This window comes from Pelophylax lessonae (genome assembly GCF_965119305.1).
Source record: "Pelophylax lessonae genome assembly, chromosome: 2".
NCBI classification, from domain to species: domain Eukaryota; kingdom Metazoa; phylum Chordata; class Amphibia; order Anura; family Ranidae; genus Pelophylax; species Pelophylax lessonae.
Window position 1 is genome coordinate 116,523,803 of NC_138769.1, and position 15,943 is coordinate 116,539,745.

The 15,943-nt window shown below is 42.8% G+C and overlaps 1 protein-coding gene across 1 annotated transcript in view; it reads left to right on the forward strand.

Annotated features, from left to right (window-relative positions):
- NCOR1 (nuclear receptor corepressor 1) overlaps positions 1 to 15,943 on the forward strand; it is a 310,428-nt gene that overhangs the window by 54,526 nt on the left and 239,959 nt on the right. Inside the window, exons 2-3 of the mRNA XM_082245149.1 lie at positions 1,745 to 1,919; positions 12,119 to 12,234. Coding sequence (XP_082101275.1) covers positions 1,812 to 1,919; positions 12,119 to 12,234 — 224 coding nt within the window. The 5' untranslated portion in view covers positions 1,745 to 1,811. The remainder of the gene's footprint in view (positions 1 to 1,744; positions 1,920 to 12,118; positions 12,235 to 15,943) is intronic.

A 15,943-nucleotide genomic window follows, 5' to 3' on the forward strand; every position in this document is an offset into this window, starting at 1 on the left:
TCCCACCCCTCACGTTTGACACTGCTTTGGGACGTCCCTACGGTCAAGAGCTGTGTCTGTCAATGAACGAAAGTGAGAATGTGATTCTTGACTTACCGTAAAATCCATTCCTCTGTTGTTCATTGACGGACACAGCACCCAACCCTCTGTGGAGTTGTAATTCTTCTGACACTGCTTGTAACAAAAGGGAGTACTTATAGCAACGAGAGGGAGTATGCCCCCTGGGACTGCCCATAGGTGTAGCTAGACTTTGGTTTTTTTTTTGGGATCAGAGATGGCTGGCATCTCTAGGCAATCCCTGCGTGAGCCTGTGTCTAGTTTACATCCACCAACAGCATCTTTGTATACCCATCTTTGTGTTGGCGCTCTGCACTCTGGTCTTGCTGGACCTGCATTGCCTTGGTCTCCTCCTAGAGATGGCTGTGACCATGGATTTAGTTCACCTGCAGGGGTTGGACAGTTCATCTTTTCTTTTAGGGCTCTTTCACACGGACGTTCCGTATGTCCGTAAATCACCCCATACGTTTGCGGTTGATATACGGACATAATGTCTATGGGACTGCGGATGTCAGCGGATCAGTTCTGTTGTGTTTTTTTGGAACGAAACAGAACCCTATTTTTGTTCCGTTTTAAAAAAATCGGATGTCAGCGGTGTCATCCGCTGACATCTGCAATGCCCATAGACATACATTATGTCCGTATATCATCCACAAACAAGTGTCGTCTGTGAAAAAAAAAAAGTGCCGGAGCGGATCGCAATACGGTCCGCTCCGTGTGAAAGAGCCCTTACTATTTTGGCTGTAAAACTTACTCATCTATGTCTTAAGTACTGTTTGTATTACAATATACTTTATAACACCCCTGAAGACGGATAGTTTGTCCAGAAATGCGTCGGTGTATAACCATACAACCATACTTTACCTTTGTATTGTACTGTTACACACATGATGATGTCATTTTAGGGCTAGCCACCAATCTGTATGTCTATATAATGCTTTTTTCCAATATGTTTTTTATCATACATATGTTTTTCGCTCATATAGTGAAAAATTACAATACTCAAACCTTAAGACCTCAAGTTCCACCGGGGGGGGGGGTGTTTCCTCCTTTTTGTTGAGCATCAGGGATGTCGGTCTTGCCCCAAGTCTTCATGTCTCCTCCGCCAGCCCTAATTTCATCTGCCAGAGGGTATCCATAAATTGTTGTCTGGGCTGTAAAAATTGGAAACAGTGCTAGTTGTTTTTTGTTGTCTGAGGGCGATTTCACACTGTATACTTTTTAGGAACTGTGTACAGCACTGTTTATCTGTTTTTTTGTGCCGGTTACCCACGCTTTCCCATAGACTTCTAATAAATTGCGGGTTTTTGGTGCATTTTTGTGCACATTCACAAATCGAAGTGTATGGGAAACTGTAGGTGCCACTGTGCTTCTGCCTTACTACAGGGCGGCCGTCTAACACTGCCTGAAGGCTATTATGGCTGCGGGCACAAAATATTTTGAGAAATGTGAAGCCTGATGTCCAGCTTTTCATTATGTTAATGAAACAAATGCATCAAGACAACTTGCCACTAATTTATATGTACTGTATGTATACTATGTGTGTAAGATCTATATAGATGGATAGATGGACATCTCTATGTGTGTACATGTACATTTAAAATCTGTCTTATTTAACCTTATGCTTTGCCAACGTCTGGTCTATCAGTTGCTGATTGGCGGAACTAATCTATTTTCTTCTCTACAGGTGGTTTCCTGAAAACATGATTGTGCATTGGCCTTGACCTTCTTCAGCAAGGACTTTGTCTCCCAGTATGTCAAGTTCAGGGTATCCTCCTAACCAAGGAGCTTTTAGCACTGAGCAGAGCCGCTACTCCACCCACCCAGTCCAGTATACTTTTTCCAGCAGCAGACACCAGCAGGTCAGTAATTTTCTATACAATATTAAACAAACTAAAATTATTCATAAGCAAGACAGTCTTTAGTGTTACATTCACACCTATGCCTTTGCTGCAGGTCACTTTTGTGCAGGCATTGCGTCCCCTTCATTTAAACGGGCTGCTGCACCTGCGTGAAACACGGAAAACGGTCTTTGCACCTTTTTAAAAATGCAGCCACAGGCAATTTACATGGTGCTTTTGCACCATACGATTTCCCGCACCCGATAATGTGCTTTGTTTTCAGATGCGTGGGGATGTCATTAGGAATTAATGGCAGCTCACTCATCTGCAAAGGAGCAGTGTGTTTTGCCTGCAGGTTTAGGAATAGGTACAATTTACACGCTTGCCTGCACCCACAGCAGTGTGAACCTAGCCTACCAAGATGGTTAACCGCTCAGGGTGTCGAATTTATTATTATTTTTACTTCTGCAGACATTGGATGAAATATTTACACAAGGCAACAGTGAAATGTAAAAATTTGCAATAGGAAAATGTTTACATTATTGAAGTTTGATTTCACATCCCACCCCGTGAGATCACTTGGCAGCATTATCAGCTGTTAGAGGCCAGCTGACCTGTGCATGTCATTAGATTAGGGGTCGCTCAGAGACTCCTGTTTGATCTAGTTATCCTCTGCCTAGAAGAATTTGCATGAGCCCAGGTTCACATTGGGGCCGTTTTTGAAATTGTGCGAGTTCAGCTGAACTCGCACGATTTCAAGCCTTCATTTCAGTCCGACTTCAGGGGCGATTTCATAGACATCGGTGCGGGTTCCTATACAGTCGCCAAAAGTAGTACAGAAACTACTTTTGGGAATTAGTGCGGTGCCGCAAAGTCGGCGTCGCAGCGATTTGGACAGTGCAATTGCTGGCAATTGGCTCCGATTTGACATGTCAAATCGAACCAATGTGAATGTGGGCTGAATCTGAGAAGAGGGTGATTGTTCAGCCTTTTCTAGCTTGACATGCAGTCAAAATGATTGGAAAGGGATTTTCCTCAAGATTTAAAGTATATGCAAACTCGCTAGAATCTCATACACGCTTTCACATATTAAAGTCATTTCATAGGTAATGATGGCATTTGTAAATCTGCACATTTTCTGTAGCATAATACCTGGTAATCCTGCCATGAAAGTTTGTATTCAGGTATTTTTTTATAGGGTGAAAACACTCTGTCCTTGTCTTATCTTATTTTTATTTAATACAAGTATTTATATAGATATATATTGTCAATTTGTGCAGTGCTTTACCTACAGTATATTGTAAATGCATGTCAGTCCCTGCTCTCTGAGGTCCCTACCTCACATCAGTACATACTAGGGCCAATTTAGAGAGGAGCTATTTAACCTACCAGCATGTCTTTAGAGTGTGGGAGGAAACCCACAGAAGAACTTGCGCAAACTCCATGCAGATAGTGTAGGTGGATTTGAACCAATGACTCTAGTGGTGCAGGGCAGGAGTGCTAAGGACAGGGACTGCAGCACTGGGAACATGAAAAAAGCGGTTATTCCAGGTATGGATAATTTAGCATAAATTAAAAGCCTCATTTCTTTGGTCCATCTGTAAGTATACATGTTTGATAACTGGCCAGTCCCTGTGGAAATGGGGAGCTTGTTTAGTAGCCGCCACTAGTACAGTGATCCTTACGGTTTTCAGGATCCCCTTCATCAGAGGATGCACTGCATTCAATACATGCCATTATGTGAATGGACAAAGTGGAGATTGTGGCGTCATCGCCCCATCTCTCTGCCTCATCCAATTAAAGAACACTTTGCATCCATTAGGGGAAAAATACAAAGTGTTCTCTAAATGGCACAGGTGCCAAGTGAGAAGCCCCCTGTGTTCACTGTGCAACAGGGTATTCCCTTTCCATTGGGTTTCTAAAGACTGCGTGGATCACTGTAGTAGTGCTACTACAGCGATTCTCCAGTTCCATGTGGATCAGCCAAGTATGAATTATGCATAATTACATTTGGTCCAAGCTAGACCAATGTAACTATGCCCAAAAAAATATCCATACCTGGTTTTCAGCAATATTTGTATTTATTTATTTTTTTCTAATGGCCACCAACTGCTGGCACGCAGACTGGTGACAACATATCTTGTGATATCTCCCGTGAGTAGTGGAAGTGTGAATAATAAAAGCTAAGACTTGAAATGAAAAGCATCCCCTGAGAAGGTCTGCTTATACCTGCTGTTCATCTTTCTGGTTCTATAACATCCTCCAAGCACACCTCCTTCCACATTATTCTTATCCTGTGCTTCACCATGCCTCTTTTTTTTTTTTTGGCACCAGCCGTAAGTATAAACCCCCCCCCCCCCCCCTACCAACCAGAACACACTGGTTAGGAATCACAGCCATTGGCTGTGTGCTCTGATCCGATGCGTGTTTTCAAGCCGTTTGTCCGGCTTCTGTCAGACAGGCTGGCATACACTTTAGCTGGATGTTGGCTTGTTTTTGTTGAACCGGTGTAACGTTAGAAAACCATACCCCGTGAGAAATCCATACCCACGTCACTTCCTGTCAGTAACAGCTGAGCAGCGTAGCAGTGCGCATGCTCACAGCTCCGGATACGTCATTGAACAGCTGAGGAGCTGTCTAGTGCGCATGCTCGGAGGGTATGGATTTTTAACGGTAGTGTGTGTAAAGTTACACCGACTCAGCTGTTGTGGCGGTTACTTTAAAACAGCTCGGCAGCAATATGAATCATCTCCGCTCCTATCCCTGTCACTTCTCTGATCTCGGCTAGTAAATATAAAAGCGGCGGCGTGTGTATGAAATCTAAATGACGGAGATCTCGGCTCCGTGATTTATCTTTTCATACACCCGCCGCCGCTTTTATATTTACTAGCCGAGATCAGAGAAGTGACAGGGATAGGAGCGGAGATGATTCATATTGCTGCCGAGCTGTTTTAAAGTAACCGCCACAACAGCTGAGTCGGTGTAACTTTACACACACTACCGTTAAAAATCCATACCCTCTGAGCATGCGCACTAGTCAGCTCCTCAGCTGTTCAATGACGTAGGTGCACCGGAAGTGACGAGGGTATGGATTTTTTACGGGTATGGTTTTTTCACGGAACACCGGCCGATATTTGGCCTGTGTACCACTCTTAAATAGCTTTTTCAGGTTGTCACATTCCTTGAAATAACTTTATGTGACATACGGAAACTTTTTGATTTTCATGTTCACTGTCCTTGACCCTGGTTATAGCACGGCTTTACAGGCCATAACATACGGATTTATATGAATGATTAAGATTGATTATTTGAATGATTTATTAGCATAATGGATGCCTTTCCTTCTTGCTTATTTAATTAAGCAATAGGGGGTGTTGCATTGGAAAGACACATTCTGCCTGCTGAGGCCATTCATTCCGCTTTAGTGCTCACCAGATCCTGCTACGAGTGAGCTTGCTGGACGCGTTTCCAACCGTGTTACGTAACAGTGATTTATTTAAAGAACTCTTTATTGTCATGGGACAACGCAGCTGTAGAACTTTGAGCAAATGCAGATAAGGTTAACTTTAGGATTATTATTTTATTTTTATTTTTTTTGTAACCTGCCAGCAGAGTAGTTTTTTTTTTTTTTTTTTCATTTTTATAAGATTAAGTGTATTTTTTAGGGGGGGGGGGGACGCTCAAAGATATTAAACACGCCACCAGTTATAGAATTCTTTAAAATAATATATTTTTACTGCTGTCATATTGTTTGAATCCATACTGATGTTTGCTTCTAATAATCCTCTACACGGCAGTCACACTGGGAGGTGGAGGGTCAGAGCTTTGATGCTTTTAACACCAATAATCGGCTCTTTGAACATGTTCACAGGGGGATTGAGTAGAGAAATCACTTAATCATTGTGCTGGCTTCTCCTTCATTGTCCAATCACAGGTTGGTGTCCTAGCAGTCTTGCTTTACTGCAGTAGGGAAAGGTAAGTCACCAACCTGGTTATGCTGTCTGGCAGAGACTAGTTAAAACTAAATTTTAAAAAATCCTTTGGTTTCTTCCAAAAAAAAAAAAAACAACCTTTGGCAGATAAGGTAATTTATGTGTATCATATGTATTTTTGATTTGTGTTTATCAGTTTCCTTGGATTACTGCTTTAAAGCCGTAGTAAAGTCTATATTTTGTTAAAAAAGAAAAAAAAATTGATCCCCTGGCAGCTATAAGCCATGATGTACTAGTATGCACTGCATACGAATACGATATGACAGACTTTCCTACAAACGCAGCCCTCTAGCGCTGCGCTCTCACCGCTCTCTATTGTCCCTGGCCACTTCCATCTTCGCCCAGTCTTTCTTCTGGGTTTGTGATCTTCAGCCAATTGATTGGTCGTGCCGGGGCGATGTCACTCCCAAGCATGCATACAGGAGTCACATTGCAGTGGCACACAGAGCGAACTAAAATGTAGTCTAAGCTGCTCATGTGCGGCTCAGATCACGTTACTCGCTGACAGGCAGGGGGTAAGTTTATGACTTCTAGGGTCTCGTCTGTTTATAAAAAAAACCCTGCCTGTCAGCAATGTTTGTAATAACTGACTTTACTAGCACTTTTAAAGCAGTATGATTTTTTTTTTTTTTTTTTTTTTGCTATGTGATATTTAAAGCGGTAGTATACTGAAAAAAAAAAAAAAAACCCCTGCAAGACAAAGGCATAATGAGCTAGTATGCATCGCATACTAGCTCATTATGAAAAACTTACCTTAGAACGAAGCCCCGACACGGACCCCCGGACACCGCTGTGGGAGCTGACATGATCCCTCGGCGTCTCTGGCGCTGTGAGTGGCTGGAGCCGCGATGATGTCACTCCCGCGCATGCTCGCGGGAGTCATCTTCCGGCACTTCCCGGCAAGGAAACTCTGAAGGTGCAAGTATCTCCTAAACCGTGCAGGTTTAGGATATATTAATTGAGATATTAATTGTACTTACAGGTAAGCCTTATTATAGGCTTACCTGTAGTTAAAAGTCACAAAAAGCGGTATACTACTGCTTTAAGGCCCGTTCACACCTGAGCGATTTTCTGCTTGAAGCTTGTAGCTCTAAAATGCTCAGCAAGCTAAACCCTATTCATTTCAATGGCCCCTTTTTTTCACATCTGAGCTTTTTGTCACCTGAAGCAAAAAGCATGTCGCTCAGAAAAGTACAAATTTTTTTTTTTTTTCAGAATACAAGTGTTTGCTCCACTTCAATGAAAATGTAAGACTTGAGCATTTTGCCTCGTTTTCTGCTCAGATAGCAGCTCTCCACCCCTAATCTCCACCACTTCTCCCCCCAGTACTTTTTATTGGCTAAGCAAAAACGCCTGACGCCCTAAAACACTTGTAATATGCTTGTAATACACTTCCAAGTTGGTCAAAAACTCTCAAATAAAAATGACTGAAAGTACCACTGCTCAGGTGTGAACAGAGCCTTAAAGAGAAGTGCAGGCAGTACACAAAATTCAGGTGCAATTAGAAAAGCTATTTATCTGTGTGTTTTTTTATGAACTTATTTGAGAAAAGCCTAGGCAGATGAGAATTTTTAAAAAGCAAAGGTTATCCTGGTGAAAAAGTCATGCCAAACCAATGGATGGGTCAAGAACTGTATGCAACTGAAATTATATTCAAATATGTACTTTGGCAATGCACTTCCTCCCTTTTTAAGGTTTTCTATTTTCCTGTTAATGTGATGGATGGCCTCCCTGACAAATAGGAAGGTTTAGGACACGGGTCTTCAAACTATAGCCCTCCAAGTGTTTATGAACTACAATTCCCATCATGCCTAGTCATGTCTGTGAATGTCAGCGTTTTAGAATGCCTCATGGGACGTGTAGTTCCGCAACATCTGGAAGGCAGTAGTTTGAGGATACCTGGTTTAGGAGAAAGGCATGGCCATGACCAACTTTAATGGGGAAAATAAGGGATTTGCTATTAAAGTAGGACTATAAAAAAAAAAAAAAAAAAAAAAAATTGCCTATTTTGGGTAGAGCAAGGGAGGGTTATAACTATCTGTGTCCCATTGCAAAGATTGGCCTTCACTTCCTGTCCTATAGCCAAACCGGGAAGTAAGAGGAAATCCCTACAAATTAAGGGAATTCCTTGGGGATCCCCAGGTCACCAGAACTAAGGACCCTATTGGAAGTTCACCTCTTATTTTTCTTGGAACAACCCAAAATTTGAGATTTTTCTTTCACTTTCACTTTTAATAATGGTAAACGGGACAAATAGAGAGGGTAAGACTCCGTTCACACTGGGGCGACCTGTCAGGCGACCTGGTCTCCTGACAGGTCGCCTCCCATAGAGTAGCTGCTGACTCGTTCTAATAGGAGCGACACAAGTCGCTCCGACTTAGAAAAAGGGTCCGGAGCTTCTTTGGGGCGACCCGGAGCGACCTGCATTGACTTCAATTATATGAAGTCTGTGCCGGCCCCTCCAAAGTCGTGGTGCGAGCTGCGCACCGCGACCTGTGAGGTCGCCCCGGCAAGTAGCGTCGCCCCAGTGTGAACGGGGTCCAAATCTCTTTATAACGGGGGCACAGACAGCAATAAAACCTGACTGTTGTTCTAAACCATCTCCTCTCTATCCAAAACTAAAAAAAGAAGTATTTTGCCTTTTTTTTTTTATACTTTAATTTACAAGGGACATTATGACTTTACCTATTTAGGGGAGAGTACCAATGTCTATTGATGGCCAAAACTGAGCAAGGCATATAAAAGTACTGATCCACACGCTCCATGCTTTACTCAGTTATGTAGTTATCTCTTTTTCTGAAGTTTTGCTTTAATAGCAGTGGCAATTTCATTGCCATACAACATATAATTCAGTAATGAATATATACAGTGCCTTTAAAGGATTTCTATGCCTTGAAATTTTCCACATTTTGTTGTGTTACAACCAGAAACGTAAATGTTTTTATTGGGGTTTCATGTGATAGACCAACACAAAGTGGCACATATTTGTGAAGTGGAAGGGAAATGATAAATAATTTTCAAAATTTTTTACAAATATGTGAGGGGTGTGGCGTGCCATGTTTTGGGTTTCCCATTTTAGTCTATGTGGTGGCCATTTTCTTGAAGTCCAGTGCTGTGACATGCAGCGGGTGACTCTGGTGACAGTGTCAGCGCTTCCTCTTTGATCGTAGAGTGGCAGGCTTTTTTCGACTAGGTGTAGATCAATGTTTGGCTCTGGGCACCATCAAGGGCCAGATTTCAGCTTTGGCTATATTTTTCCAAAGGCTGTTGACGGCGAAGTCCTTGGTTCACACAAGTGTCAGTGTATTTTTTGTCTTACCGTAAAATCCTTTTCTCTGAGGTTCACTGACGGACAAAGCACCCGCCCCTCTGTTGGGTTGAGTTAATGTATTCTTCTGACACTGCTTGTTACAAACTAAAGTCCTATAGCAAGAAGTGATGATATACCCCCTGGGACTGCCTCAGGGGCGTAGCCAAAATTCTTTCCACCTTGTCTTACTCCTAAAAAGAGAGCAGCATAAGCCCAAGGGTCTAAGAAGACCGAGCTGTGTCTGTCAGTGAATCTCAGAGAAAAGGATTTTACAGACAAAAATCCAGTTTTCATTTTTGCACAAAAAAAAGTAACTTGCATTTACTATTTTTTGGTGCTTGCCCATTGGACCCTTCCGTTTACATGAGTCAGTCTTCTCGGCTAAGGAGTTTTCATTTCATGTGAACAACGGAGAGAGGTGAAGTGACAAGGCTGTTGTACACGAGCGGTAAATACTGCAGTCATTTATACTGTGCAAACTTTTATGTTATCATTACTATAGGTTGCCTTGCACAGCTTGGTTGGCATCTCCACTGCCGACTATTGTACTCGGATTGCCGTACCCAAACGAAATTTACGTCCTTTTTTTCCCACAAACAGAGCTTTCTTTTGGTGGTATTTGATCACCTGTGCGATTTTTACTTTTTGCGCTATAAACAAAAAAAAAAAGCGTTTATTTTGAAAAAATAACAATATTTTTAACATTTTTTTTTATATGAAATTCCCCCCAAAAAAGATGTAAAAACCAATTTTTTTAAAAATTTTTGGCCAATTTGTTTTCTGCTACCTATGTTTGGTAAAAAAAATCGCAATAAGCGTATTTTGATTGGTTTGCGCAAAAGTTATTGCGTTTACTAACGAAGGGAAAGATTTCTGTCATTTTTGGTGTTTTTTTTTTTAACGCGTAATGGCGGTGATCTACGATTTTTTTTTTTTTTGCGGGACTGCGACATTGCGGCGGACAGATCAGACCCTTGACTGACATTTTTGACACTTTTGGGGGTACCAGTGACATTACTGCAGTAATCCGTGCTATATATATGCACTGTTACTGTAAAAATGACACTGGCAGGGAAGGGGTTAATTTTATTGGAGAGGGAGGGGTTAATGTATGCCTGGTGCTTACTGACGTGTGTGGGGGGGAGGTGACTGAGTGAGTCATGGACAGATCGGATGTCCAGCTATGCTGAACAGTCCGATCTGTCACTCCCTGTCACTATGGAGATCCGTCCGCTTGTGTTTACACAGGCGGGCCGATCTCCACACTAGATCCCCGGCGATCGGGGCAGAGCAGCGGCGATCGCCGCTGCTCCTCCCCTGGCCCGACTCCCGCTGTGAATGAAAACAGCGGGAGCGAGCCTCCGGCGGCGCGCAAGCGCCGCCCAGAAGGGGGAGTGTCTGACGACGTAGTACTACGTCGTCAGACGATAACGAGCCACTCTGCCGCAGTAATATTACTGTGGGCGGAGGTAAAGTGGTTAATAGTGAGAATGCACCTTCTTCCTCCTGCAGCCGCGCATGAAAAGGCTTCGGTGGAGTTATTGTGTCTGACTGACCTACCTTTTGTAGGTGACCGTTTGTTCTGTGCCTCTATGGAGGAAATCATTAGGGCCTTATGGGCCGTTCCTTTTCTGTGTCTCGCCTTGGAGTTTCTACAACTAGGTGTAGATCAATGTTTGGCTCTGGGCACCATCAAGGGCCAGATTTCAGCTTTGGCTATATTTTTCCAAAGGCTGTTGACGGCGAAGTCCTTGGTTCACACAGGTGTCAGTGTATTTTTTGTCTTACCGTAAAATCCTTTTCTCTGAGGTTCACTGACGGACAAAGCACCCGCCCCTCTGTTGGGTTGAGTTAATGTATTCTTCTGACACTGCTTGTTACAAACTAAAGTCCTATAGCAAGAAGTGATGATATACCCCCTGGGACTGCCTCAGGGGCGTAGCCAAAATTCTTTCCACCTTGTCTTACCCCTAAAAAGAGAGCAGCATAAGCCCAAGGGTCTAAGAAGACCGAGCTGTGTCTGTCAGTGAATCTCAGAGAAAAGGATTTTACAGACAAAAATCCAGTTTTCATTTTTGCACAAAAAAAAGTAACTTGCATTTACTATTTTTTGGTGCTTGCCCATTGGACCCTTCCGTTTACATGAGTCAGTCTTCTCGGCTAAGGAGTTTTCATTTCATGTGAACAACGGAGAGAGGTGAAGTGACAAGGCTGTTGTACACGAGCGGTAAATACTGCAGTCATTTATACTGTGCAAACTTTTATGTTATCATTACTATAGGTTGCCTTGCACAGCTTGGTTGGCATCTCCACTGCCGACTATTGTACTCGGATAGCGGTGGAACATGTAGCTGCTTTAATACAGTGGGGCTGCCAAACAGTGAAAACATCTGATTTTAAATCAACTTTTTTCGAACCAGGTAGTGCTTGCAGGGCCAACCGGGATTTAAAATTCAACGGATTCCTGCAGAAACTTAAACTGCCTATGTCTAGCTTTGGCTAAGAATCCAAAATGAAGTTTTGGTCTATTGCTTAACTGCAGAGACTTTGTGAATTTACTCCAAATTTGTATTAGAATAAGGTGAAGTCAACATTGACATCTTTATCAGCATAAGAGCCCGGCGAATGGCATTTTTAATGGGGAGTTCAGTAAGTGCTGAGTATGTATTGTTAAATAATTGGTCACTGTGAGCTCAGTTATGCAGTGGTGAATATAGAAAGCCTATGTCATCTACTTTGACCCTTCTTTTCTGGCTCTTGGTTTCAGAGGAAACCTATTGAATTATTCTTCATGCCCAATGGAAGTAGAAGACAGTTTAACATGCCCTGTGCTTTCACCCCTTCTCAGTGTGTGTACCTGGTTGTTGCCATCGTTTTTTTTTTTTTTCTTACATTTTATTTTGTCTCCCCCTGTACAGGAGTTTCCCTTACAAGAGTACCGCAATGCTCATTTGGAGGCTTCCCAGCTATTGCAGCAACAGCAGCTCAGAAGACGGCCATCTTTGTTGTCGGAGTTTCACCCGGGGTCTGACAGGTATGTTTTTTCCCTTGATGGAAACACTTGGGTATTCAAGGATTACAATGATTCATAGCAATAAATTTATCTATTTTCCATCATATCAGCTGGAAAGACTGTTGCCACCATAGAATATGTATTTGGTGGAAGCTTAAACTTTGCTCATACTTTGCTGACTAAGTAATGGAGAGTTGCAGGGGAAGCTAATTTTTGCAGCTCTCCTATCTGGACAATTGTCGCTCTGTTTAGTAGCTACAGCAAAATCTGACTTGCAGAGTCTATGTGGTTTCAGCTGTACCCTCACTCTTAATAAGCCTCTGCGTGTGATCGCTACCTGCTAAGGTGAACACTGTTTATCTTCAATCACGTTGCTTAAATGCAACTGAAATTCTTCTGCTGTACGAGCACTCTGTTAAACCACATTGGAATGTTTGTTGGGTTCAACAGATTGCTTGCTAGACAAATCTGGTTTCCTTGTAAAATAAGCCGCCAGCCGCTTAGCCCAGAGCTATACAAAAATGTGCTTTTTCAAGTGTTTCAAAGTATGTAAAACAGCTTCTAGTAATGCAGCTCGCTTCTTGACCACACCATGCACAAATATTAGTTTTGAAATTATCTCACTTGATAAATTAAGACTTAGAGCTTATCATGAGTGTTTAAGAAATGCACCTCTGTGAGTAGTTATGTTCACTTTTAGGCCTTGATTACACTTTTCAGCTAGGTTAATATATACAGAATATTCATTTATAACATGCTATGATAACACCATCATTTTGGGATAGTGGGGCAGAAAATTCAGTGTACTTACTGTCTTTTTTACGCTGTTTTTTGTACTGGGATTTTAAAAATTGTTTCAAATCTTTTAACTGGTGATTCTAACTAGGTGCCATGGAATGCGCTTGGTGGCTATTATAGCTCAGTCCCACCACAAGATAAAACAAAATGCCTTGTCTCCTTTGTGCCTGGTTCACAGCACCACGTTGTGAGGGTGTGCACTGAAATAAGGGACGGCAGGCAATACTTATTTCAGCACAATGCAGTGCAAGGCAAGCCTCTGCCTTGCACGGTTCTGCTGGCAACAGAACTTCACGAAATGTCACTTTGAGACTGTTTAATAAAGTTAATTTAAAAAAGATGAAAAGGAACAGTGTGATGTGCCACGATTAGTGCATTAGCACTAAAGTGACCACCCTTCATCATGCTGCAGAAGCTGGTGAGGATGGACTCTAAATCTTGGCCATGCCATCAGCTGGATTGTTCTCATCATATGTAGCCATAGGCATCCTGATTCTCAGTCATCTACAAAACCCCATTAAACAACACCTCACCCCTTAGGCAAAACATTTTGGTGAAGAGCAATTGATGGAAAACCACTGTGCAACCAGGCTGATCCTCCTGCTCAGTGAATGGAGGGAAGGAGCTACCGAAAAAATGGAGATGCCTGCAAATTCTTGTCCACAAGTCTACCAATATGGAAGCCCCTATCTTGTACACATTCCTATTGGCTCATCGCTATGGTGGGCTTCCTCACTGGCAAAAATCCACAAGGTGCTCGTTGAGTGTGTATGGCCAGCTTAATTTGCTTCAAGTCTGATGAACAAGTGAACCAGAACAGTCACAGAACTCGTACTGTAAGGGTCCTTTCCCACTGACAATTACACATGCTACAATTTCCTGAAGCTGGAATCAACAGACATGATCACCATAGGTAACCACTAGGCTTACGAACAGTCATGATTAGGGGTGGCTGCAGACAGCCTGTCATTGGATTGTTTGGACTCAGTGGCTGCAGCTATTTGCACACATCTCTCTTTTCTGGCTGAAGGAATCCAGAGTTGCAGTGTGTAATCGCCTCTGTGATTAGACCCTTATTGTTCCGCAATGCATTGCGTTCTGTGATTCGAGGTGGAATAGTTGAATGATCTCCTTTGCTCATTCACATAATGCAGTGCATTGTGGCAGTGTAGTAATACGAGCAATACAAATAGAGTACAGAAGAGGGGGTTGGCATACGGCACAACTTTCTCATTTGTAACGGCTGCTGTTCATCTTCACAGCGCTGGAAGGCAGGCGCTCAGGAAAGTATCTGGTGGCTGTGAAGGAGACACTGCAGGCATGCTTTTTAGTAGAAGCAGTTGCCTGCCGGTGTTCCGTGAGAAAACCATACCCTTGTCACTTCCAGTGCACCTACGGAGGGTATGGATTTATCACAGTAGTGTGTGTAACGTTACACTTGCCGCCGTTACATTAAAACAGCTCCTCTGCAACATGGGTCATCTCCGCTCCTACCCCTCTCACTTCCCTGATCTCAGCTAATAAATATAAAAGCGGATCACGGAGCCAACCTCTCCGTCATTTACATTTCATACACCCGCCGCCGCTTTTATATTTAGTAGCCGACATCTGGGAAGTGACAGGGATAGGAGCGGAGATGACCCATGTTGCAGCCGAACTGTTTTAATGTAACCGCCACAAGTATAACATTACACACACTACTGTGATCATTTCATACCCTCCGAGCATGCGCACTTTTCAACTTCTCTGCTGTTCAATGATGTATCCGGGGCTCTGAGCATGCGCACTGCTACGCTGCTCAGCTGTTTCTGACAGGAAGTGACGAGGGTATGGAATTCTAACGAGGTATGGTTTTCTAACGTTACACCGGTAATGCACGCCATTGCACATACCCAAATGTGTTTTGGTACTGTAGCCAGAAATAAATAAATACAACTCCTGTGCTTCACTCATGACAGGTGACAGAATGTGTCACATTACCCTTAATGGGCAAAGTTATGGTGCTTATGCAATCTCCTAGGTACTTATTATTTGGGACATGAGGGATTCTAGTGTGCTTCCATTGTATCCAGCCAGTGCACAGCATGGACAGAGCTTCAACCTGCAGCTCCACTGGTCAGGGTACTGACACGCAGGCGCACAGAACCCAGATGTTTCACTTCTGGATTAATTCACTACAGCTGTCTCCTGCATCTCTAATTTGATATGGCCCAGGCTAATAGAGGATACAGGTGGGTACAGGCAGGGTTCAAGAGAATGTGAGTCATGAGCTACTTTTTAAATGGAAGAATCAGGTGGGTTTCTAGAAGGGGAAATTCAGCTGTTTAAGTATATGTAAATGCTCATATTCAAACTTGTCTGTTTACATCATTGTTGAATACTATACTGACATCTAAGCAAAACTGCTGAAAGGTCCTAAAGTAATAACAAAAAAACTTTTTTTTTTTTTTTTTCTAGACTAGTGGTCTTTAAACTGCACCAATCTACTTGCTTTTATCTGGCCTTTGGGATGCTATTTTATTCACAAACCACAATGAAGGGTACAATTCCTACCAATGGCATAAACGATGGAGCTTAGTTCCTCCCAAGCACATCAATAATGGGGCAAAATGACACCAATGATGGGACACAATTCCTACCAATGATGGGGCACGATTCCTACCATTGATGGGGGATTGTTTAGTACCACTGATGCTGAGACATTTTGTACTCCCGATGGCCACAGTCCAGCCCCCCTAAAGTCTGGTGGACAGTAAACGGGCCCTTTTGTTTAGAAAGTTTGGAGACCCCTGCTCTAGACCATGCTGCCTTTATTCCTCTCTTATGCAGCAGTGGCTGAGGGCATGTACTCTAGGGCATCTTTGCCGTTCTTTCCTCCTCCAGTCTAAAAGTATTTATTGCAAAGCCTGCACCTGTCTAGGTCGTATATGTT